The following is a 22,639-nucleotide window of genomic DNA, read 5'->3' as shown; positions in this document are numbered from 1 at the left end:
ATCGAAGACAAGAACAAGCTGAAAATTACCCTCTCTATCTCTAATGTGTTTTGGATTAAAAACTTTCTACTTGAACCATTGCAAAATTCATTGCACACATTTTTTCGTAAGCAAGTCAAGGATATCTCCAAGACTATCCATTCGGCCAAGTTTAGATCTCCACAAAGAAGGAAACTTGAATGTGTAGTACTGGTTAGTGTTGAAATAAAAGATGGGGTAGTTTTCAGAAAAAATGATAAGAAATTATATCTTAGAAGTTAGAAGAAAAATCAGGCTCATCTTTCATCTTTACAAATCATGTTAAAGAAGGAGAAATATTGCAGTCGGGCTAGTCAACAATACTCAACTCCTCACAAGTTACGCAGAAGACATACAAAAAAAAAAAAAAAAAAAAAAAAAAAAAAAAAAAAAAAAAAAAAAAAAAAAAANGAACTTCAATTCTATCTTGGTGGGTTTCCAGATTGCTATTCCACAACTCTTGGAAGGGCAGTTAAAATGCACTAGAGGTTATTTTCAACTCAACATTTCTGCTAATCCTTTCATAGCAGACAAGGCATAAAAATTGAGTGTTGATTTTTCTGATTCGCAGTATGATGGGGTGAAGCAAATTGGAAATTTTCAACTGAAATTTGAGAAATGGTCCCAAGAAGAACACACTCATCCAAAGCTTATTGAAGGATACGGTGGCTAGATTTCTTTGAAGAATTTACCTTTATCGTATAAGAAACGTTCTTGTTTTGAACCAATTGTTCAGCATTTTGGAGGTTTGGTCAATATATTTTTCCAAAGTCTTAATTTCATTGATCGTACATCTCCTAGAATTGAAGTTAGGAAATATATTTGTGGTTTCATTCCACCTGAGTTAGTGGTAACAAATGAAAAGTCCGTTCAAGTTATGATGGATGAAGGTTTTACTTTTCCGTCTGAGGATTTTATGCCAAAGATGTAGAGTTGAATCCTACTCCTTTGCAGGATCAGATGTAGAAGTCGGATGGCCTTTTAATTCAAGATGCCTTCAGGTTATGCAATACTCAATAGATAATGTTCGGTCTTCTTATCGTCTATTCAGGTTCTCATCGTTTCCAAACCTACACTTCATGTCTCTAAAATAAAAAAAAATAAACTTACTCAAGACTCCCCTTTCCCTAAAAGCTCAGAGATTAATTCAGAAATTTTAGAAGGAATGTGTTCGGCTTCTCACTTCCTCTCAGAATTTTTGGAAGATTACGTGGATGCTTATTTGGGTGGTTTGGAGTTTAGTGTGGTTGGGCATATTTGAGCTGGTTCTCAGTTAGATCTTTTCTCTCCTTGTCAGAATTTGACTTCCGATCTGGTGTGCATAAATGATTGTTCTCAATTGTCAAATCTCTTCCTTCCTCCATAAATCCCTTTTTCTTGGAGCCCAACATTTTTGGCCTTTATTTTGATATTTTTATAGGATAATTATTTTAAACTCTTTGTTGAAGAGGATTTAGTACTATAAGGATTCTTATTTATATACTTATTTGTAATCTTTTCTACTTGGTTTGTATCTTTTGAGCATTAGTCTCTTTTCATTATTTTCATTATTTCAATGAAAAATTTTCGTTTTTGTTTCCAAAAAAAAGGTGAAAATGCACAATGCAATAATAAGAGGAAACAAAAAAAGTTCTAAAAAATAAGCTCTTATTGAGTTTCATAAATATTAAACGTCGATCCAAACCATTGAAAATCCAGAACTCTCCAATAAGAATACATAATGCATGGAAGTTAGGTTCCATGCTAGTCCTTGCGAAACTTTTACAGTGATTTGCCTCCACAAATCATTCCATTACAAAGAGAACAACATTTAATGTCACTAAATTCATTTAATGTCATTAAATTCATTTAATTTCATAAATTGCTTGACCCATATGAATAAACTGATGTGAACTATTAAATTTTATAAAATTGAAACCTGGACACAGCAATAATCCCATCGGGATTATTTATATAAAAAAAATTAATAGACGACCAGAATGTCTTGTGATATTTGAAAAGTTACAACCAAAAGAATAAAAGTATCCTTTTCAAAGTAAGGGTATTATTATAAAATTTAAGAGCCAACATATTATGAATGTAAAGGTTGTGAGATGCTTGAAACATTCAAGAAAGCAAGAGTAACTAATAAAAGTCATTATCAAGGATGAAAAGAGGTAACTACTTTTGTTTATGAACTTACTCTCCAAGGTTACCACTGAAAGCACCAGATTCCCTCAATTTCATTTCATCTTCCCGAAGCTTATCTACATTATTTTTCTCTCGGTATAGTCTGTAGAACTCTTGTAACCGAGTAACGTCCTGACTTCTATCTATGGTTCCACCCTCCCTCTTGGCTAGCTTTTGCTGAAATATATCTCTCAAACAATCAAGAATTAGATATGATTAGATAAAACAACGAAAGACGCCAAATTAGCTACCAGATAAAAGTCAAAAGTGCAAAGAAGTAGATGGCTCAAATTCTCAAACAATATAAAGTAAGAGCATATTTTTTTTGGGAAAAAAATGCTAGGATGGTGACAAGAAATCTAACCCCCACAGATCAACCCAATACTCAAAAAAAAAAATACAGAAGCAAAAAAAACTTGAACAAAGTGGCGACAGGAAATGCTACAATGTTGTCTCTTCAATGATATTCTAGCATGTATACTCGATGAAATGCTAGAATGTGTCCCATAAAAAATACTAAAAAAATAAATAAACAAACAAACGAGAGAAGCAAGTTTAAACCATGAGATGCATTCCTGACCTTTTCTCCCTCTATTCAAATCACTTAATCATCATTCCATTTTCATATATATTAAAAGGAAAAAAAAAAAAGATCAAGAATGTACCTTAATGACAGACATCAAACCAGTTTTGAATTGCAAAACACCTCTTCCTTCACTATTCGGATCCAGGTTTTGTGCAAGCGAATATGCATGCTCACATACTACAGGAAAAAAAACAAAAACAAGTTCCAAGTGATTTGGAATGATCTATCAAATGTATAAAATCAATAACAATCTTATATCAAAGGGAATAAAAGGAGCAAGTCTTAATAACTTTTCCATGAAATATTATTTTGCAATGCCTCTTGGATTCATTCCTATGAGAGAATTTCAGTTCAGTTGTACATAATCACTCACTGGAAGTGTTGAAATTCATCATTATCATCATAACTTACTGACAGACCAAAAATACAGAACTACAGAAAAGAAATGTCCAATTGATACCTAAAGAACTAAGGAATAATTGCAATTAAAAAAAAAAAAAACCCTACATGGATTAATTTTTCTGAAAGTGTCGATGAAGACTCTACTGTTACATTCCTGAGCGAAGGATTATGATTGATGGACATATCCAAACCCAATAATTTGATCCAAAAGTCTTTGCCAGTTTGAGAGAACTTGGGAGCGGTTTGTGAGATCTTGGGAGAGGTTTGGTCCACTGCTAGATTCAATACATCTCTCCAGAACTCCCCCTGCTATATTCAAATAGCTCTCTCCAGTTGTCAAAATCTCTTTATAATTATCCTTTGCTTTTTATTCTTAATAGTTGGAGACCTTTCTTTTAGTTTTTAGGTTTGTCTCCACTTGTTTTGGGCTAGTTTTTTTTTTTTTTAAAAAAAAAAAAAAATTGATTTTGGTTCTCCTCAAAAAGTTTACATAAGCAACAGCAGTTAATTTCAAAAGGAAAAAAACAACTTTCTAGATTACATCTTATTGATTGCTCCAAAATATAGAGCTCAAAAGCATAAGAACAATTTTTATTCCTTCAAGATGGGCACTTTCCACATACTTTTACTGAAAGTTTGACTTAATAGCTTGACAGCCTGAGAAGGGAAGAAAACAAGGACTTAAAATGATAGTGGTCAAATATTTCAAGAAAAAAACAAGGACTTAACATAAGAGAGGTCAAATATTTCAAGACTTCAGAAAGGTTCCAGTATCACTCCCAAGAGAGAAGGTGAAGCTGTTAAGTTGAAAGAACATAAAATTTTACTGTCATATCCCGGTCTGAAAACCTTTTGTGAAAGTCATGAACCAGTAAACATTCTGAAAGTGATGGACCCAAAAAAATATGGGCTCACTCCTAACCTCCTTAACAGTAATCCCTCAATACATAGCCAATTTGAAAGGCCTTTAAAATATAACTTTCAGGGAATCACCTTCAAGCCAAACATCCAACCTAAATAGGACGTTGGATCCCCTCTTTAGTGTTCTATGTTATTAGAGTTCCTCAATTTACAAGCTCAGACTGAGAGCTAACAAAGAAGCACAGCAACAAGGCTAAACAGGGGTGGGGATGCATTTCCCATCATCATCATCCCCACTAGTTTTTTAATCCTCCTCCCCTTCCCATTCCCCGATATGAGGAATTGGGTTCAGAGTTAAAGACCCTCACATGGAAGCACAGCAACAAGGCTAAACAGGGGCGGGGATACATTTCCCATCATCATCCCCACTGGATTTTTAATCCTCCTACCCACCCAAGCCCCCAATTTGAGGAATAATGTTCAGAGTTAAAGACCTTCACATGGAAAAGTTTCTGTCTCATATTTTTTTTTAATAAGAGACAAACAAAGCTCATTCAAAAACAGGCTTGTACAAAACGAAGGAATGAGCAATCCCCATTACAAAAAGAAAAAATAGTTAAATTTGACGGGTGTCACTCTTTTCTTCGTTCCAAAAAAAAAAANAAGTAGCCATAAAAATGTTCACAAAATCCTAAAAGTTCAATGATATTGTGAAAACTGCAATTCTAATTTCTTCTCCTTCAATGATTAAACTGGATGAATTTTTATTCAGGTAGGATTTATGACATGCAGAATTTATGTTTGCCAATACTAAAAAAAAAAAAAATTCAAAAACAAATATTTTATAAATAAAAATTTAAAACAAAAGGAACATACATATTCTCGCAACATTGGGATCTTCATCTTGGATTTCATCTGCAGCTCTCAAGATTTCATCAATATCCCTATTGTTTGCAAGTGAAGATGGTACATTTCCAGCAATGCCACTTTCAGGGCGTCCATATGCATCAATGCCAATTCTATCTCTTCTCAAGGCAGCTCGAACTAAGCGTTCCCATAACTCCTCAACTTGTGTCATTCTCTATTTTAGCATAAGAGAGAAATTATTTAAAACGAAAAATAGTAATGATCAACCAGATGGAACCCCTTAATGAATCAAATAAAAGCATAAAGTAGACAAACACTTAAGATCAAGACTAATTGTGAAAAGAGGCAAAGATGCAGTCAAGAATTTATTCATGGTTCACCTATGCATGGTACAATTGCTTAAGACAAACAGAAGCGAGAAATCAAAAGGCAATTCTTGACTGCATCTTATAAGAGTAAGCCCCAATGATTAAATAATGTCCCAATAACTTCAATCTTACAAAATCACAACAAATATAACAATTTCTATGCACCATATAAGTCCACTCCAGCTACCAAGCTGAAGGACAAACTTCGTCCTATGGGGAAATTTGGCATTGGTTCAAATGCTCCAGTAGAAGTATTCTATGCTATCGCGATAGTTTTTTCCATTTTCCTTTTGCATAAAAATTAAGCTTGCAGTAAAGTTTGCCACACTCCCAACATCTCCAAATGTCGCTACCCATTCAAAGATTTTTCTATTTATCCTTAACCACATTCTGAATTGAATAATGTCACTTGCCAGGAATACTCTTTTTGTCAAAGCAGAGCACCTTATTCATCATTTCTCAAAAACTTCGCTTGAAGCCAGACTAACACTAGAAATCTTGAAAAACTCCCCAAAACTTCAAAGACAATTAGCATCTCAGTAAATTTTGTGAGTCAAAACAGTTGAAGGTTGGGAATTTGAACAATTGACATCATAATCGTACATGCCAATTACCGTTGAAATATGCTCACTTTGCTACCATCTCACTAAACAAGATACACATACCTTCCACGGTACAGTTTTTAAGCACACAATAGCACAAATATTACTGCAATTCACACTTCCTCGACACAGTGTGGTGTCTCAAGCAACAAACAAAACGTCAGAAGATTACCACCAAAGTTCAAACCCAAACCCAAACCCAAAATAAAAACAAAAACAAAGCAAATTCCAGTAATTACAGAAGCATCCATCAATCCAAAAACTAACACCATGCTATACTGATGCCAACCAGCAAAAGGCCAACTCACCAGCACTTAAAACCCATGAATAACAAAAACCTAAGCTACATTTCCTCCATTTTTCAACCTCTACATAACATTCTCCGCAAACCATCCACGAACCAGCAAAAAAGAAACGGAACATACACAAGAACGATGAAAGGGATTCAACGTACCTGATTAAATGGAGCAAAACGCTACAGATAGAAAGACCAGGAGGAGTAAAATCCCGGAAATGGAATTGAGCTTCGAAGGGCTGTTCGGGTTGCTGAAGCTGTGTAGATTCAGAGATGGGAGCGGGAAAGACGGGAGAAAGGCAAAAGGAAAGGAGAAAGAATAGAACGCAGTGCGGTGGGAACTGGGAAGTGGAAAAAGTAAATCACCGGGTATGACCGGTGACGGGGTTTAGGTCTTTAATTGACGCGTACGCGGAGACGAAAAATCTTAGGACATCGTCACCGGAATTTGCAGGTCACTTTCCTCTCTCTCTCTTTTTTCCGCCATATTAAGCAACGGTGGGTCCACTTTTTGGGGCTGCATCTCAAATTTTCCTTTTCTTTGATTTTTTTTTTTTTTTTGGGATATTCTTTTGAATTTTTCTTTTTTAGGGTTTCTTGTTTTCTTAGTAATTAAGATTTAAAATACTATATAAATATATATATTTACATATAAAATACTATATTATAATGTTTATGCAACGCCCTAGATCCACCTCTAGCCGATATTGTTCTCTTTGGGCTTTTCCATTCGAGTTTCCCCTCAACGCTTTAAAAACGCGACCCCCCTTTGGGGCCCAAGTCCTCGCTGCACTTTTTCCTTCCTCCAATCGATGTGGAACCGCCCCCAAAATCCACCCCCTTTGGGACCCAGCGTCCTTACTAGCACATTGCCTCATGTCTACCCTCTTTCAGGGAACAGCGAGAAGGCTGGCACATCGTCCAATGTTTAGCTCTGATATCATTTGTAACGGCCTAGATCCATCACTATCAAATATTGTCCTCTTTGGACTTTCCCATTTGGGGTTTCCCTCAAGGCTTTAAAACGCGTCTGCTAGGGAAAGGTTTCCACACCCTTATAATGGTGGTTTGTTCTCCTCCCCAACTAATGTGGGACATCACATGAAGTGTCTTGATATCAATACTACTACACACGCTACAAATTATTCTCTTATCCTAAGACGAACATTTGTTAAATTTCATAACCATTTTAGAGAGTTTTTTTTAGTTTTTTTTTCTTCGTCTATCTTTCAAAGCAATCTATTATATGTTAAAGGTTATCTCGTCGTGATGAGTGGCTACATTTCACGTTTCTTATACAATTTCTATTGTAATTTTGGAGCCCTTGAACTCATATGCAATTTCTTTCCAATGTCACTACTATTTTATTCACGTTCTTATCTTATGAACTAGTAATAATTGAATTGACGCCTTCATTGATATTACTGTTTGTTTACTATGTATGATTTGTAACTATCGTGAATCAAGTAACAACAAAATTGATATGTTATCATGTTATTAATAATCGTTCTTTGTTATGTATTTTACATGATAGACTCTATAAAATATATTAACAAAATTAAATAGGTTGTATCTATCACATATTTATAGTCATTCATAATTTCAACGTATTAATTAATATGAAACTTCTCGTAAATTTTGATTGTAATGGTTTGTTAAAATCAATTAACTTAAGAGAATAAATAATTGTCAATAAAAATAAATATTTTAAATAACTGATTTATTTTATCGTATTATATTAAAAAATGATCCTAATTAATTATAAATTTATTTTGTTATGTATTACACATACTTTGAGGATATGGGATAATTCATAAATTACATGTTTTAAAATTAATCCATGATAAAAAAAAACATTATTAATTCTGGTGCTTAACGAAAATGACAAAAATTGCATTTTACCATTAATAATTTCATTTACAGATTTATTGAACACGTTCAAAAACTATATTTTTTTTATCGAGTTGAACTGTTTATCTAATTTTATATATACTTTTATGATCAACTAGAATGTATTTACTAATCTCGTTTGAAAAAGTTTAAATTAGCACCAAAACGGAGTGATACAATTTTGAATACGATTATTAACGAACTACTTCAACCACCGATTTCGAGGTCTAATAAACATTTTATAAAAATAACGTAATAATCTTCCAGAAATCATTTGATTACAAGTGCAGTGCGGTGAAATAAGTTAGAACTGACCAATAAAAAAGAATCAAAAGAACTAAGGCAGTGAAACTAGCTGGAAACAAGATCCCCTCCCCCTCCGATTACTGTAACGACCCAAGCCCACACCTCTACAGGGAAACATCGGATCCTGTAGTTCTTGATTTACCTTAAGTTTTTTCTGGTGAATTTACTGAGCTTGCAGTGAAAGAATGCAATAGGGTATACAAAAAAGAGATTAGAAAAAACCCTATGGACCGTCACCTACAAACAAGCTTTGTCGATGGAGGCTCAAGCATAGGCGCGTTTACTTATGTTTTCTTGTATGTATCTCTTTGCCCGCGAATCCCGCCAATTCCCAAGGCCGTCCAACCCCATCACAACCCCAATCAACAATCGGGGGTGGCTCAAGAGACGCTAGCGTGTGAACGCTGGTTCGCATTGCAAGAGGGCGGCTAAATTTCTCTCAAAATCCTACTATTCCTCTTGGGCTAAACCACAAAAAGGATTGTACTTGGAAAGACTTTGATCCTAGTTGTGAGGCTCGGATATGGTGGTACCATTACTAAAAACTTAGAAACTGAACATTAAATTCGTTAAAACCCGGTCTCCTAGCATTTCCTACTGGGAGGTTTGTGATTTAGCAATCGGCCTGATAGTCTTTGATTCTATACTTTTCCCAGTTCCGTTGCTACGCGGGCTTTACTAGAGTTTATGTCTATACAAACACTGATAAGAAACTGAAAAATGTTTACTGTTTGAATCAACAGGTGAAGAAACAGATTGAGACGCACAGTAGGCAAGGATTTTCAAATCTACCAATCTGCATGGCAAAAACACAATACTCCTCACATGACGCTGCAGAGAAGGGAGCGCCGAGCGGATTCAAGTTGCCCATAAGGGACGTGAGGGCTAGCATTGGTGCTGGCTTCACTTACCCTTTGGTGGGAACCATGAGTACAATGCTAGGACTCCCTACAAGACCTTATGCTTTATACACTATATTTCTTTTTGGACCTGTAACAATTTTGTCTAGTATAAACTATCATGCACAACTCAAGACGAATTCAAATCAAAGTCACGTATGGATAATAAAAGTTCGGGACAGTTACTTTTATGGTCAAGGTTCGATTTATCCCTGACGTTTGAAAACACACCTTTTTAGTCTATGACTTTTGATAAATAAGTTTAAAAGGTCCTTGAAGTTTGAAAACGTACAAACGTACGTTTGGGAAAGTCCATGAATCTGGTCTCATCATAGGGCAGTGTTGGGATTGTTTCCAGCAAGAATTAGGGAGACCTTGAGCCCTCGACTGAAAGCCTGGTTGAACATAAGACGAGTTTGGAATGTCGATACAAATGGAAACCACGAAAGAAATGCAATGGGGATAAAGACGAGCATCCCCATCCCGGCATCATACAGACGAGCAATTGAGCAGATGGATTTCCAGAATCCCAGTTTCTTTATCACAGGTTTCCAAGCTGCTGCAATCTGAAACACGAAATATTCTTATGTCAGGATGGAGTGCTAACTAAATCTTGATCATAATCTAAATACCCTAGATACTAGCTAGGTAACAGTAATCTAAATAAATCCCTAGATACTTGGTAACCAACCATATAAATTATACGCAGTAAAACAATAGGACAACTAGACTTGGGAACTCACAGAAAGAATGCCCCATCCTGTAGGTACAAATGCCAAGATGCAAGCGAATATATCAGGCAGTGACAAGTCTGTAATAGCAACCGCAACGGCCATGCCAGCCAGCGTCAAAAGGAAAGATAGACCTTGGATAAAACGCGACAAAAGCTGAAAATTGACGGTCATCGTCTGGCTCAAGGTAAGAACCTGCAGAAGAGAAGTAGATCTAATGACTATCATGCATATTGGAAAACACAAAGGAAACCAGTCGAGTTTATTGCACACACCTTGAAAAGAACTATAAGCCCAGCTAACACAATCCAGGAGAACCCATATGCCTAAAGAGTTGCACATTTTGGAGATTACAACAAGTTAATAACAAGGAAAAGATGGCCTTTAAACTACTTGATGACTACAAAGTATAATAACATCAAACTGCTGCTCATAATTTTTTTTAACTTTGGCATCCAATATTGGTAAGAAAATAAATAAGAAAGTTGAAAAATGTATTTCATAGAGAGACCATACCGACAATGATGTGTTTGATCCTTGCACATTGAGCTTGTAAACAATGCCATATTGAAAAATAAAAAATCTTAGATTCAGAATAGTCTCTGCTATCCGCCCTTCAAGAGTTTTTATATGTGCCTGCAGATTGTAAAAGCACTTTACATTTTGACCAAAAAAGAATGACCCAGTCTAGCATAGGTTTACCAAAATGTAATTTTCTGGTTCATTGAATAGCCTTTATACAGGAAACATTTAACGGTAACTACGAGAATAATCTATCAACACATGAGGTAACATAAATCCATATCGGTAATTCTGTTTTGCCCCTTTACAGTACAGTTATGGTTTATATATAAAAGCAGATGGAAGCTTATTGGGTGCTTTCAAAGCATATCCTTTGCTGCTGAGTGATGATCATGTGGAGATCATTTCAAACAAAATGTTGCATTGACTTGTAACCATAACATTGTTGCATTGAGAGGGAACTGATACTATTATTAAGTACAGATCTAACGAGCATTGCATTAAAGTTCATATAAAAGAAAGAAAAAGAAAAAAAGAAGAGAGAAATAATAAAGAAGTACATGGAAAATTGAATTACCAGTTCTGAGTCCCACCATGCTTCCCAGCTTTCTTCACCCTTAACACCAACTCCACCACGGTAAAAAAGCCAATTGGTCCATTCTCTGAAGTCCTCCACGGTCCTAAAAGGAAACATAGGTAATTAGATTAAGATTATTTTTATCTGGAAGATTCAGAAGCTGTCATCTCCTTTTCACGCTAATAAGAAAAGACCTTCAAGGTGCCAAATTAAGGAAGAAACCGACGGAATGGTGAATATGACTTACTTCTGCCATTCAAACCCCGATGGATTGAACAAATAGGGAGCAAAAAGCCACGATATTGCCATGAACCAATTGCTAAGAGTGACAAGGATGTATGCTAACGAACCACCTGAACTATATCCGTAGGCCATGTATACAACCAACAGGAGCACAACTTCCAATCTGAAAATACAATCATGTAGATACATTAATTATTTGCAATTAAGTATAATAAAACAATAAGACACCATAGACTTCAAAGGTTTCAATTTAGTACTTATAATTTTAAAAATGACAGTTGATTCAATTTGGTCGGGTTATGAAAGTTCAATGTAGTCTCTATAGTTTGATCAGATCACACCGATTCACTTTATTTAACTATATGAATACGTGCCATATTTTGTATTTGTGTGAAACGAGCAGGTACTTTCTAATTTGCCTAACTATGTTCACAAATTATAGTCTAGTAGAATTCAAGACAGTATCTCAAACATATTTGGGTTTATAGCTGGTTGCATTGACAACTTAAATAAATTAAAATAAGTTTTTTTAGATTTTAATTTTGATATTGTCAAGTAATGGATGGTGCCAATAGCACTACCCATAAAGCTTAAAACAGAGTAATTTACACAAAAAGCAGAGTTCAAATAATACATTAGAAAATTTCATGTGAGAAGGGAAAGAATGACACAAACCCTTTAACAAAATGGCTGCGAGAGTACATTCTGTAATTTTCTGAGAATTTGATATGGCGAACCACAAAGCCCCTTCCAGTTGCATGATACTGTATAGAAGTAGAGTTCTTAAGATACTATATGGCAATCTTCGAGATTGACAAAGGAGCAGCAAAAATAGCAGAACAAACCTTTGCACCACCATGAAGAATTGTTCGGCCAAAATAGTGAGTATTTGTGCCAAGAGAGAATGTGAAGTAGACAGAACAAAGCTGAAGCTGCATGGTTATAAAGCTGACAATAGCCTGCAACCGTAATTCAGAATAATATCTGAGAGAAAATAAAAGACTGCTAAGAAGAAGATAACTAATTAATGGTCTCGTTGACAAGAGGACCGCTTGCACTTGCTCTAGCATATTACAAACAAGGGTGCTTCATTGGGCCAAAAAGCACTTACGTTATATTTGAAGCTAATCTTCAGATTAGAGAGAGAGAAATGACAATGATATCATCATGTTAATGTTCAGATTATACAAGAGCAGTCAATTTTTTTCCTTACAGAAGTGTACATATTTCAGAATAGTATTTACCCTGAAGAAACCTTGCTCCAAAATAAATCCCAAGATCATCGGCATTGCAGTGAAGATACCATTTTGGATAAGGAACTGTTTATTCAAAGCAGCTGACAATGCAGCAGTATCTGTAATATGGGCTCTATCTTCCATGCCCTCGCTAACTCCAGACAGTGCCTGAAACACAGCCGCACATCTTTTCAGTATATTATTTTCTGAAAAAGAGGAAATATTTCCATACAAACATGTAAACTAGTCGTAGTTAGGGGTACAAGTTGAAACCCAAAAACCGAAAAGATCAAATCCAATTTTCAAAACAGTGGTTCCAGAATCAATTTTGACCAAAAGACAATCCAATCTGACCCACGCCCCTAGTCAGAGTTAAGTTCAGCATCACATTCGTAAACAAGCATAAGAAAAGAGTACATCAGATCTAAAAACAAATGAAAAATAAGCAATTAAAGAAAATTAACCCGGTAAACATTGAAGCCTACTACTTGACCAACTCCACTGGAATTCACCTTAACTGTATCAATCAAGTAGTTCTAGTGCCTCTGGGATCTATCAAGCAAACTTAAAACTTTTGATTATAGGGGCATAGAACTACTTCCAAACAATCCTCGTGAGGTTTATGACCACAATATCAAGAAAATTTTAAATTTACATCCCACTACAAAACAGAGAACTTCTAAAGAAGAGAACATCTTCTATACCTCATATGTAGAAATATAGTAATTGCATACAATAAAACTTACCAAATATGCTTTTCCATAGAGAAAAATGTACACAGTCAACACCGTTAACTGCAAAAGATCATAAAGAAATAAAACGGATCAGATTTCTTATAAATTATGATGACAGAATTCTCAGGCTTAACTTATATTACTCATTAACATACAATCTTTTCAATAAATAGTAAGAGGTCTTCAATAATAATTTATTTTGTTGCATTGTCTTGCAACATACTTCACTTCGATGCAAATGTTTCTAATTTACAAGAAAGGAGCATCAATAGTTTTCCTAAGATGAGTAAACATATATCACAGGGACTGCCTCGAAACTAATATGGATTAGAAGCGGTTGGTATCCAAACTTAAAAGTAGGCATAATTGAGATATTTTGTACGTCATTGTGTAAAGGTACTCAAGTTTAAAAATAAAAACAAAAAAAGAAAAAAAGACAAGATTAAAACACGTAATAAAGCATTAGCTTTTCAGAAAAGGCACGCAGTAAAACTATGTAGCAAAGATTAGAGCCACTTTTTTTTTTTCCAGATAAACAAACCATAAATATCCCTACTAATAGTGCGATGAATTCAAACAACTTCTCAATATAGGAATCTACGTGTTGTACTGGCATACCATAGTACAAAAGTAGTAGCCAACAGTCGTAAAATAGAATGACATCATCCGGAAAAAATCAAACAGTTGGCCAAGTCTGTATACATCACGGCTAAGAACTTGTTCTCCATTACCACCAGCAATCTTCCCTTCGAAAAGAGCAATCTGATTAAGACCAACATCTCGTCCTTTACCGACCTGAACAACTCAAACAGTTTCAATAACTTCACCACTTCAAATGATCCCAGATTAGAAAATTAAACGAAGACAAATCTCACCTGAATATACTCATGATGAGTAACGTTTCCTTGTCGCAAAGTTGTATTAAATCCTTCGATACAGAAAGGTATACAGGTAATGAAATCGTATGTCTCATAAAGGGCATTAAAAAGTGTACACCGGTAGTCATCAAGAAAATAAAATATGCACAATACTATAACTAATAGTATTTATTTATTCTTTTTCATTAACAAAGTTGAATACAACAGGAACAAAGAAGTCAAGGAGTAAAAGAAATGATAACATATGATAAAACTTAATGCAGAAATTACATAATAAAAACAGTTCAATTTTTTTATAAACATAAAACTGAACCTTACATGAAAAATGAAAACATAACATTAGAGTTCCATTAACAGTATATAAGCCGTTGGTGCTTGTGGAAAGATTTTCTCCCGCTGCGTTTCCTTTATCCAGATAACTTAATTGAAGTAATTTTTTGCATTCTTTTTCAAAAAAAAAAAAAAGAAAACTAATGGAATCAACCTGTTTCAGAAAATTTCAATTATCAGATATAATTTCTTGCTTAGTTACTTTACCAGGGAAACAAAATCTCTTTGCAAATGAACAAATATCAATCACATCTCAAGGGAACCAACTATTCAGTAGCTGTGGATTCTATACATGGTATAACAAAAACAAGCCATTAGAGTGCATATGAGTAAAGATGTAATTTAAATGAACTAAATCCACATAAATACATTCTAGCAAGTAAAAGAATGATACCTGCATAGATATCTTCACTAATGTTGATAGCACGGGAGGCCTTGCTGAAGCCACCTCGTGTTAGATGGAAAACCCTATCAAAAACATCGGGATGGCCATAATGCATACGAACTCTGACCAATTTGTAAAAGAGTTACTCCAAAGTGCAAGCTTGAAAGAAAATTCAGAAAATAGTAACATAAAATATTGATTGGATTATGGCGAGTACATACTTCAAGGGATTTGCCAGAACACGCTGACCAAGAGTCACAAAAATAGCTTCTTGATTTGACATGAATGAAGCCAGAGATGAAACACTACACAGATGAAGTGATTATTACTTAACATGAAAAAAATAGTCAAGAAAAAGGATGGGAATTATTGGCTGCAATGGAAAGTACCTGCCCGTAAATATATGTTCCCTGACACCCAGTATGGTAGGAGGACGAATACCATGATCTTTACTAAATTCCTCAAGAAGATTTCTCATTTTCAATGCTTCTTCAAAGTAATTATCCTAGATTTCCAGAATCGCACATGTTACAACCAATCAAGATTTTTTTTTTTTTTTGACACAACGCTACTATGTTTCCTGAGCCACAAACCGTGTTCATTATATATGGGAGAGTGTGGAGCATAGACATCTACACTTACATATGTCCTAATGTTGGCTTCATTAAAAATTATTGTAAGAAACTACCACGAGAAACTTACACTACACACAAGTGTTTTTTTCTTTCAATAGATTGTTTCGATGAACAATTTTCTACGATATTCGTGTCTGCATACAAATCATTTTTAGAAGGCATATCTTTTCTTGTCTATCCTTCTTAGATTATAACGAGATACCTTATCTTTAAAGAAATTATAAACCGAGAATTCCTTATCCTTATTTTTATCCCTGTTTCTTTCATAATCTTGTTTAAGCATAGACACCACTCACATAAATAAAGGAACTTAAGACAACTGGTAACTTGAAATCTAATACTACCAACTGAGAAAGCCAAAATATAAATAAGCTTTCTGCCTGCATAACCCAACGGATTTGAGTTGAATTCTTTAACTCAAGAAAAAATAAAAGGAACAATAAAATAAAAAATAATAGTCACCTGATTCATATCAATTGTCTGAACAGCATTTCCACGAGTAAAAATAACAGCATGATTTTGATTCTCAGGCTTTCCTTCACCCAACTTTGGATCTCCAGGCAATTTGATGGAATATATCTCCTACACAATGGGGAAAGTGGCAAAGATAAATCAATCAAGAGGTGTAAGGTAGAAGAAATAAAAACATTTCAGACATGTTAGAACTTAACCGGCTACTGTAAGAAAAACCAAGATCAATTAGGGAAAAAACCACAGATCCTAAATTTACAAATTGTTTCTTGTAAAGAGTGCGCATAACTAGATATAAGAAGTTGATAAATAAAAAACATCAGAAGAGATGAAAGCTCGAAAAGAAAAAATATTATGAATATTGAAAGGGAAAAGAAAGAAATAAAACCTTATCTTTTCCATTGATATCAGCCTTCACCAGCTTTGAGTAAAATTCTTTGTGCACCTTACCATCCTTTTGGGTTTCAATATCTTCAATGTAGGCAACACGAAGAGCTTCATTTCTAATAAAAAGTATTTCAAAGGATAAGAAAATTTAAAACATAAAATAGGATTTCAAGCTAAAAAATTTACTACTTCCCAATAAGATTTTCCCCAGTAAGAGTTAAATAGCAATACTCCTTCTGTGGAAGATTCAGTATGGGAAAAGAAATACCAACCTTTGCATAAGCAATGCAATATCAGAAGCCTCAGGTTTTTGTTGTTCTCTTTGTCTTCCATATATCTGACAGGTCACAACATACGTAAATTTAAGATCTGCCTGTGCACGTGCTTCAGGAGATAAATCGAAACCCCGAGTATCAGTAGCATCAGTACAAGGAATGGCAGCTTCCAAATTTGAAATTCGTCATATGGTTAGATGATAGAATTTCAGGAGGATGAACTAGAAAGGTAAGGTGATTGTTCTAACCTCCGTAAGTTCCTCTTTCTAAATAAGTCTGCAGCATAAGAGCTTTCCTATAGTACATCATTCCACGAACTGCAAAAAATCTCCCGCAGCTTAATCTATACATGTATATCTACAACTACATAAAATATAAGAATGGACAATGGAGAAAATATCTTTTGGCAACAATGCCCTCATATTCCTAGCCATTTTCTAGATTGCTATTAATACTTAAATTCAAAGTATTAAATATTATTGTAATAAATAAATACTGATGTAATATTGGAATAAATATACTATATTTTAATTTGATGAAATAGGCATATCACCCACCCATAAAACAAGAACTTACTGACTGCATAGAACTTAACATGTTATAACTCGACTGAAAATTGTAGTTGTTATAGAAATTTTTCCATTAAAATTTTAGCATACTAACAATGACAACCTTATTAAAACAACTGATTTCATATTATCCTTCTTTTAACATCTAATGATGCTAAAGATGTAATTGGAAAAAAACTCAATACATAGAGGATTAAATTAAAACTTTCTAAAAGATTAGAGACCAAATTTTAAATTAGGGACTGAGTAACATATTTGCAATCTTTAAGCATTGACAATCTTGAAAATATATATTATACCTACAAATAATAATTTATAATTCTCAACATAATTTTAATAATTTAAGGTTACTGCTAACAAAGAGAAAAAAAGATCGATATGATTCTTCATGAACAAAATTTTATTTAGTCAGTATTCAATCAATAATGTTCAGAATCAATGTGATTAAAGACACATGCTTTTAAGTATAATTTGTATTTATCAAAGATATATTTCATTCCGCAATTATGAGTTCATTTGAAAATAATATTTTTAAGGACAAATGGAAGAACGCAGACAGGACAAAGAAATTTAGTCCCCTAAAAATCTAATAAAAAAATTCCAAAAAGGACCCAAACGGATGAGAACCAGAGTCACTAATTTGACGCTTGACTTTATTTAATAGTACCTAAAAATTATTTATTGATTTCTGAACAGATGTCTTCTTGTAAATTGTCATAGTACTTGGACAAATTCAACTATTCAAAAAGCAAATAAATTTTAATTGATATAATCAAATACAATGAACAGATGATGTGCAACCCACGTGTAAACACTTATGATCGTTGAAACATAATATCTCTATTCGATCCTTAGCTACGTAATCCTCAAAATTGTAGGCATGTCAACAAACAATTTGATGGACAAGAATTAACCTCAAGACAGCTTAAGACTTTACCAGTTCTTGCTAATGTCTGTCCTCGATAAGAGGCCCAAAATCGTAGTGCAAGGATGTCATTAGGATTATCAAACGATTCTGGGTCAACTTCATTCTCATCTCGGCCAATTCGAGCAAGAAAATTCTTCCATTCATCTATATTGATTTTTGTAGTTAGCATGGAATGCAAGATAAAGAAAAATAGAAATGAGGACAAAAGAAAAAAGGGTCAGCAAGAACACATAAACCTAAAAAGAAATCACTGATGGAAGTGCATGAATGTCCAGAACTCATGAAAATGAGTTGTGTTGAGAATCCACTAAAAAGATCTAAATTAAATTACAAATTTCATTCGTATCTAACAATTTCCAATTACATCTATGAGCCAAATGAGTACGATCAAGTTTCTGACTTTCAAAGTGTTCATCGAACAAAGACGGATGATTTGGTATGATGAGACCACAAATAACACAATCTATCTAAGGAGTTTGCTTGTAACTCTTTTCTCCATATTTAAGCAATTTTTCTTTCTTGGTTGCCCCTCCTTATCCTCGAAAAGATAAAATTCCAAAGAAGGTTTAATTAGATAGTTGGTAGGTCTAGCTTGGCATAGTGAACATTATGGATCAATTTTGAGTCATTCTTCCTGCATGGTGGGCCCTCAACGATGCATTTTCTGGAAGGGTGCACTCTGCAAAAGTATGTTCAGAGATTTGGATGTAGTGTCCTTTGGAAGTATCACTTTGCTTGTTCTTGTGAGGAGAGGGAGCGCAAATCTAGGATGATGGAGATCTTTTGATACCCTTTAGGGTCTTTGGCTTGAAATGAATGATAGGGTGGTTAGGAATATAGCGAGCTCATGTGAAAAGGTTTGGTTGCTTGGGGGGTTTAATGTCACTGTTTAGACATCGGTGACCAAAGATTTTTGTAACTACCGACCAGGTTTTATTCCTAGGGAGTGGAGCTCTTTTAGTTAGGGGCTTGGCTCCTTTAGTATGGACTGTTTCTTTGTATGCCCATGGTCCTTTTATTTTGCATTCTTTCATTTCTACAGAATGTAAGCTTGATTTCTCATTAAAAAAAAAATATCAATGAAAAATTCATATGAAATACCTGGATAAATTTTTTGCAAGTAAAACAAAGTTGTTATGCCATCCTCATTTTTCTTCAGGAGTTCCCCCATACTATAGAGCACCGTCTCAGAATAATATGGAGTAAATACACTGCATTAAAAGATAGGATTAAGATGGAAGGAAAGACAAGAGATGAAACTTCAAAAAAGGGAAAAGAAATTAATAAAATATATGAACAAAAGATGCCATAGAATGAAGCACCACCTGAAAGAAAGCATCTGACGAACAGGTTTTGGATTTGGCATAGCCATGAAAAGTGAATTTGTAAAGAATTGCAGTCTACGTCTGGCCTCAAGATTAACTGGAATATTTGAAGCTGAATCTTTTATGGTTAACAGGGAATGTAATCTTTTCACTTGAGACTTCTGCCGAATGATAGGAACAATTCAATATATGTATATATATATATTAAATATATTAAATATAAGAAACAGAGATGTATTAAACACAAAAGAGGGCCCAGCCTAAGGGCAGAAGATTGACGAGGCCCTCCCCACCAAACAACTATACAAGCATAGAAACAATTCAATCTCATAAAATAATAAAAGCAACATGAATAAAAATGAAGCACGAGGAATTAAAAAAAGTAAATACCAATTCTGGATCTTTGGGCCAATTTAACCTTGTAAACAGGCGACCTTCATTTCTAGCTTTTACCAATATGTTCCATGTTTCATCATGCCCCCTAGAAAAATGGAACGTTACATGTCAAAGGATAATTCAAGATATAAAAACATCAAATAACTAACAAGCTTCAGACCTCTTGTCACCAAAAAGGATATCATGGTGCACAACATCATACAAATCTTGAACAGCCTTAACAGCACCTATTTCGAGCTCCGGAGTTTCTGGCTCTTTCTGTACAATGTCATAATCAAAGTGAAATACAGAAAATATATAAGTACAAAATGCAATGAGTTTGACCAATTATCAACGAAGTGCACGTGAGGCGCTAAAATGTAAACTTTTGGCAATTTTCTTCCATAAAGATCAATACAACTATTCAGGGGCTACACGTCACAATTTGACAATATAGTCTTATGTACAATTCTATTATCAATTTCATGATATACTATTAGTACATAATGTAAGTGAACAAGCTCCTTTGAAAGGAAGTTGACAATAAAAACCAAATCCGATGTTTCTCAACAAGGTAGAACCACTTTTTCTCTCTCTTGCTTTAATTTTCATTCTCTTCTTTTTAATATGAAAAAGCCACAATGAAAATATAGATAGAATTACATGATCGAGTTTAAAATTTTGTAAATACGAACCAGAATACCCGTCAGAGCAGTTACTCTTGTAATCACAAGTGGTAGCTTATTTAGCTGGAAGTCATTTTGAATGGAATTGTTTGCTATACTAGCTTGAATGTCTTCAAATACCCTTTCAACCCTGAAAAAGTGCAAACAATTCAGAATGGCTTTTTTGGAAAAATTTAACTTTTATGCATCATAACATTTTTGGATAGAATTGTATATGAAAGGGAAAGGTATAGAGTAGAGAGGTGGAGGATAGAACACGTTTGTTCTTCGCATGTCAGCACTACACATTTTTCCTATGCTAATCAATTGCAGAGTCTATCCTTTCTTTTTCTTTTAAACTTTAATACTCGCCTCAACTCCTGCTCTAGGCAGATATAAGTCTTCCTCACATAACTCTTTTTGGAAAGAATAGTCGAGGTTTGCATATATCTCATTACTGAGCTTATTACAAAGAAAAACAATATGGAGGCAACAAGGTAAATACCACGTCCTTCCTTCCCCAACCAGTAATTCTGTTAAGATGAGCTTAATTGCATGGTAACATTCCTGTACTGCATATTTCATATAGTCATCTCTTGAAATACGCTCCCACAACTCGTCTTGTGAATCCCGTCTCTCAACAGCAATATCCTTTGCTAGAAATATCTACAGTTCCATAACCACAATGAAAATGTTGTACATAATTGGAACTCAGTGAGTCAAAACATCAAGTATTAAAAAGCATAGTTATTCAAGTTCCATTTTATGACTGCAAGCTGACCTTGCTGGCAAGAAGAAAAAGGGGCCACTGAACCAGGGGAAGATTACCCTTGTTTTTAGGCATTTGAAGCAACTCCGATTCCCTACAAAACCAGAAAAAATTCAAATTAAAGAAAAGAAAAACAACATTGAGGCAATAGAAACAATCTAAAAAAATCAACAGCAACAGATAAGAGAACGTGAAAGTCAAATAACAGAAAGAATCTCTAGAAAATATACTCACAAGTTTGTAATATAATCTTCTTCCCTTAAACTTGCTACGATTTCATTCCAGAAGGGAGAAAATCGGGCAGCATCAAACTTATCTTTTTCAACAACCTTGATATAAACAGCAGAACATGTTTGCACTAAAACTTTAGAAAAATCACAAGCAAAAGTAGTGCTTGTAGACACTCGAGATAAGATGATGACAAGCAAAAATATTGCATTAATAGAGGCATTTAAGGAAGCAAAGTAATATGATCATCAAAACCTATCATCTAAGAAGCATGGACAGTTAAGTTTGGCTAGTATGGTTAAACATGGATGCTACAACACTCGTTGGACACGAATCAGACAGTTGTTAGCACAGCAGATGTGATAGGCAGCATTGTACAAAGTCAATATACGTCCAATGTTTGTTAAACAAGTATGGAACACTTACAAAGCAAACTAAATAGACGAAGTAATAAATTTTGAGAGTAAAATACATTGAACTCAGTTTTAAGCATTTAATGCATAAACTAATGGACATTGAATTTCCTTGATTATAAAAATAATATATATTAATAAATATATCCTTATCATGCCAATGTCTTAGAATTTTGAAAAATGACATGTATAGTGTCTATGTGGTGCTGTATGTATATCAGTGATTCTTAGCTTATCATCTATCCAACCCAGTTTCATATGCTTAACAACCTCCTTTTACTGTTTCTGAGACTCAACTCCTAATCTCCAAATGCAGCACTTCAGCCATCCTCCCTAAACCTACCAGCAACTATACTTTTAAGTTTCAATAGCATTTTAAAATCTACAACGCATTCATACAATAATTTTCTGGTAGCATGTCCTTGGCTGACACAAGGAAAATATGCAGTCCAGACACTAGTCGGACTATCTAATTGAAGTGTCAGATCTCAGAAATTTATGTTTTCCCCTTGTTGGCACTTCAGGCTGGATTGAGAAAATTTATTCAGGGGTGATGATAAATAATAACATTCATATACTTTAAATATTTAATCAATCTACAGAGCTTGAACAGGTCAGAATATTTTCCGAAGTTCAATTCAAAGAATATTTCTAATTTTTTTTTTTTTTTTTTTTNNNNTTGGAATCCTATCTGAGGCCAA

At 34.3% G+C, this 22,639-nt stretch overlaps 3 protein-coding genes across 4 annotated transcripts in view; 1 reads left to right on the top strand and 2 right to left on the bottom strand.

Annotated features, from left to right (window-relative positions):
- Positions 1-6,558, bottom strand: part of LOC111794072 (callose synthase 9-like) — a 44,030-nt gene extending 37,472 nt beyond the window's left edge. Inside the window, exons 1-4 of the mRNA XM_023676199.1 lie at positions 6,328-6,558; positions 4,913-5,117; positions 2,853-2,950; positions 2,201-2,364 (exon numbers count right to left, since the gene is read on the bottom strand). Coding sequence (XP_023531967.1) covers positions 2,201-2,364; positions 2,853-2,950; positions 4,913-5,114 — 464 coding nt within the window. The 5' untranslated portion in view covers positions 5,115-5,117; positions 6,328-6,558. The remainder of the gene's footprint in view (positions 1-2,200; positions 2,365-2,852; positions 2,951-4,912; positions 5,118-6,327) is intronic.
- LOC111792959 (formate--tetrahydrofolate ligase-like) lies at positions 6,336-9,479 on the top strand. The gene is made up of 2 exons (XM_023674593.1): positions 6,336-6,467; positions 8,997-9,479. The coding sequence occupies exons 1-2, from the start codon at positions 6,336-6,338 to the stop codon at positions 9,477-9,479; spliced, it is 615 nt and encodes a 204-aa protein (XP_023530361.1).
- Positions 9,402-22,639, bottom strand: part of LOC111794068 (callose synthase 9-like) — a 40,493-nt gene continuing 27,255 nt past the window's right edge. Inside the window, exons 24-51 of one of the 2 annotated variants that reach the window (XM_023676196.1) lie at positions 21,532-21,626; positions 21,310-21,391; positions 21,034-21,194; positions 20,559-20,679; positions 20,045-20,142; positions 19,879-19,969; positions 19,489-19,649; positions 19,265-19,374; positions 18,173-18,307; positions 16,915-16,983; positions 16,664-16,832; positions 16,393-16,507; positions 15,996-16,115; positions 15,288-15,403; positions 15,120-15,203; positions 14,908-15,020; positions 14,181-14,233; positions 13,924-14,100; positions 13,318-13,365; positions 12,581-12,739; positions 12,182-12,295; positions 12,012-12,100; positions 11,341-11,499; positions 11,094-11,196; positions 10,511-10,630; positions 10,270-10,320; positions 10,007-10,189; positions 9,402-9,829 (exon numbers count right to left, since the gene is read on the bottom strand). In XM_023676196.1, coding sequence (XP_023531964.1) covers positions 9,593-9,829; positions 10,007-10,189; positions 10,270-10,320; positions 10,511-10,630; positions 11,094-11,196; positions 11,341-11,499; positions 12,012-12,100; positions 12,182-12,295; positions 12,581-12,739; positions 13,318-13,365; positions 13,924-14,100; positions 14,181-14,233; positions 14,908-15,020; positions 15,120-15,203; positions 15,288-15,403; positions 15,996-16,115; positions 16,393-16,507; positions 16,664-16,832; positions 16,915-16,983; positions 18,173-18,307; positions 19,265-19,374; positions 19,489-19,649; positions 19,879-19,969; positions 20,045-20,142; positions 20,559-20,679; positions 21,034-21,194; positions 21,310-21,391; positions 21,532-21,626 — 3,333 coding nt within the window. In that variant the 3' untranslated portion in view covers positions 9,402-9,592. The remainder of the gene's footprint in view (positions 9,830-10,006; positions 10,190-10,269; positions 10,321-10,510; positions 10,631-11,093; positions 11,197-11,340; positions 11,500-12,011; positions 12,101-12,181; positions 12,296-12,580; positions 12,740-13,317; positions 13,366-13,923; positions 14,101-14,180; positions 14,234-14,907; positions 15,021-15,119; positions 15,204-15,287; positions 15,404-15,995; positions 16,116-16,392; positions 16,508-16,663; positions 16,833-16,914; positions 16,984-18,172; positions 18,308-19,264; positions 19,375-19,488; positions 19,650-19,878; positions 19,970-20,044; positions 20,143-20,558; positions 20,680-21,033; positions 21,195-21,309; positions 21,392-21,531; positions 21,627-22,639) is intronic. The other variant, XM_023676195.1, reaches the window with a different exon arrangement.

This window comes from Cucurbita pepo, chromosome LG04 (genome assembly GCF_002806865.2).
Source record: "Cucurbita pepo subsp. pepo cultivar mu-cu-16 chromosome LG04, ASM280686v2, whole genome shotgun sequence".
Taxonomy (NCBI): Eukaryota; Viridiplantae; Streptophyta; class Magnoliopsida; order Cucurbitales; family Cucurbitaceae; genus Cucurbita; species Cucurbita pepo.
The sequence above is the reverse complement of the archived record's forward strand: the minus strand, read 5'-3'. Positions and strand labels throughout refer to the sequence as shown.

What these genes read in the sequence shown, in the direction of transcription:
- LOC111792959 (XM_023674593.1), top strand. Translation starts at nt 6,336, where the DNA reads ATGGAGCAAAACGCTACAGATAGAAAGACCAGGAGGAGTAAAATCCCG. An exon ending in GCGGGAAAGACGGGAGAAAG is followed by an intron (nt 6,468 to 8,996) that starts GCAAAAGGAAAG and finishes TCGGCCTGATAG; the next exon opens with TCTTTGATTCTATACTTTTC.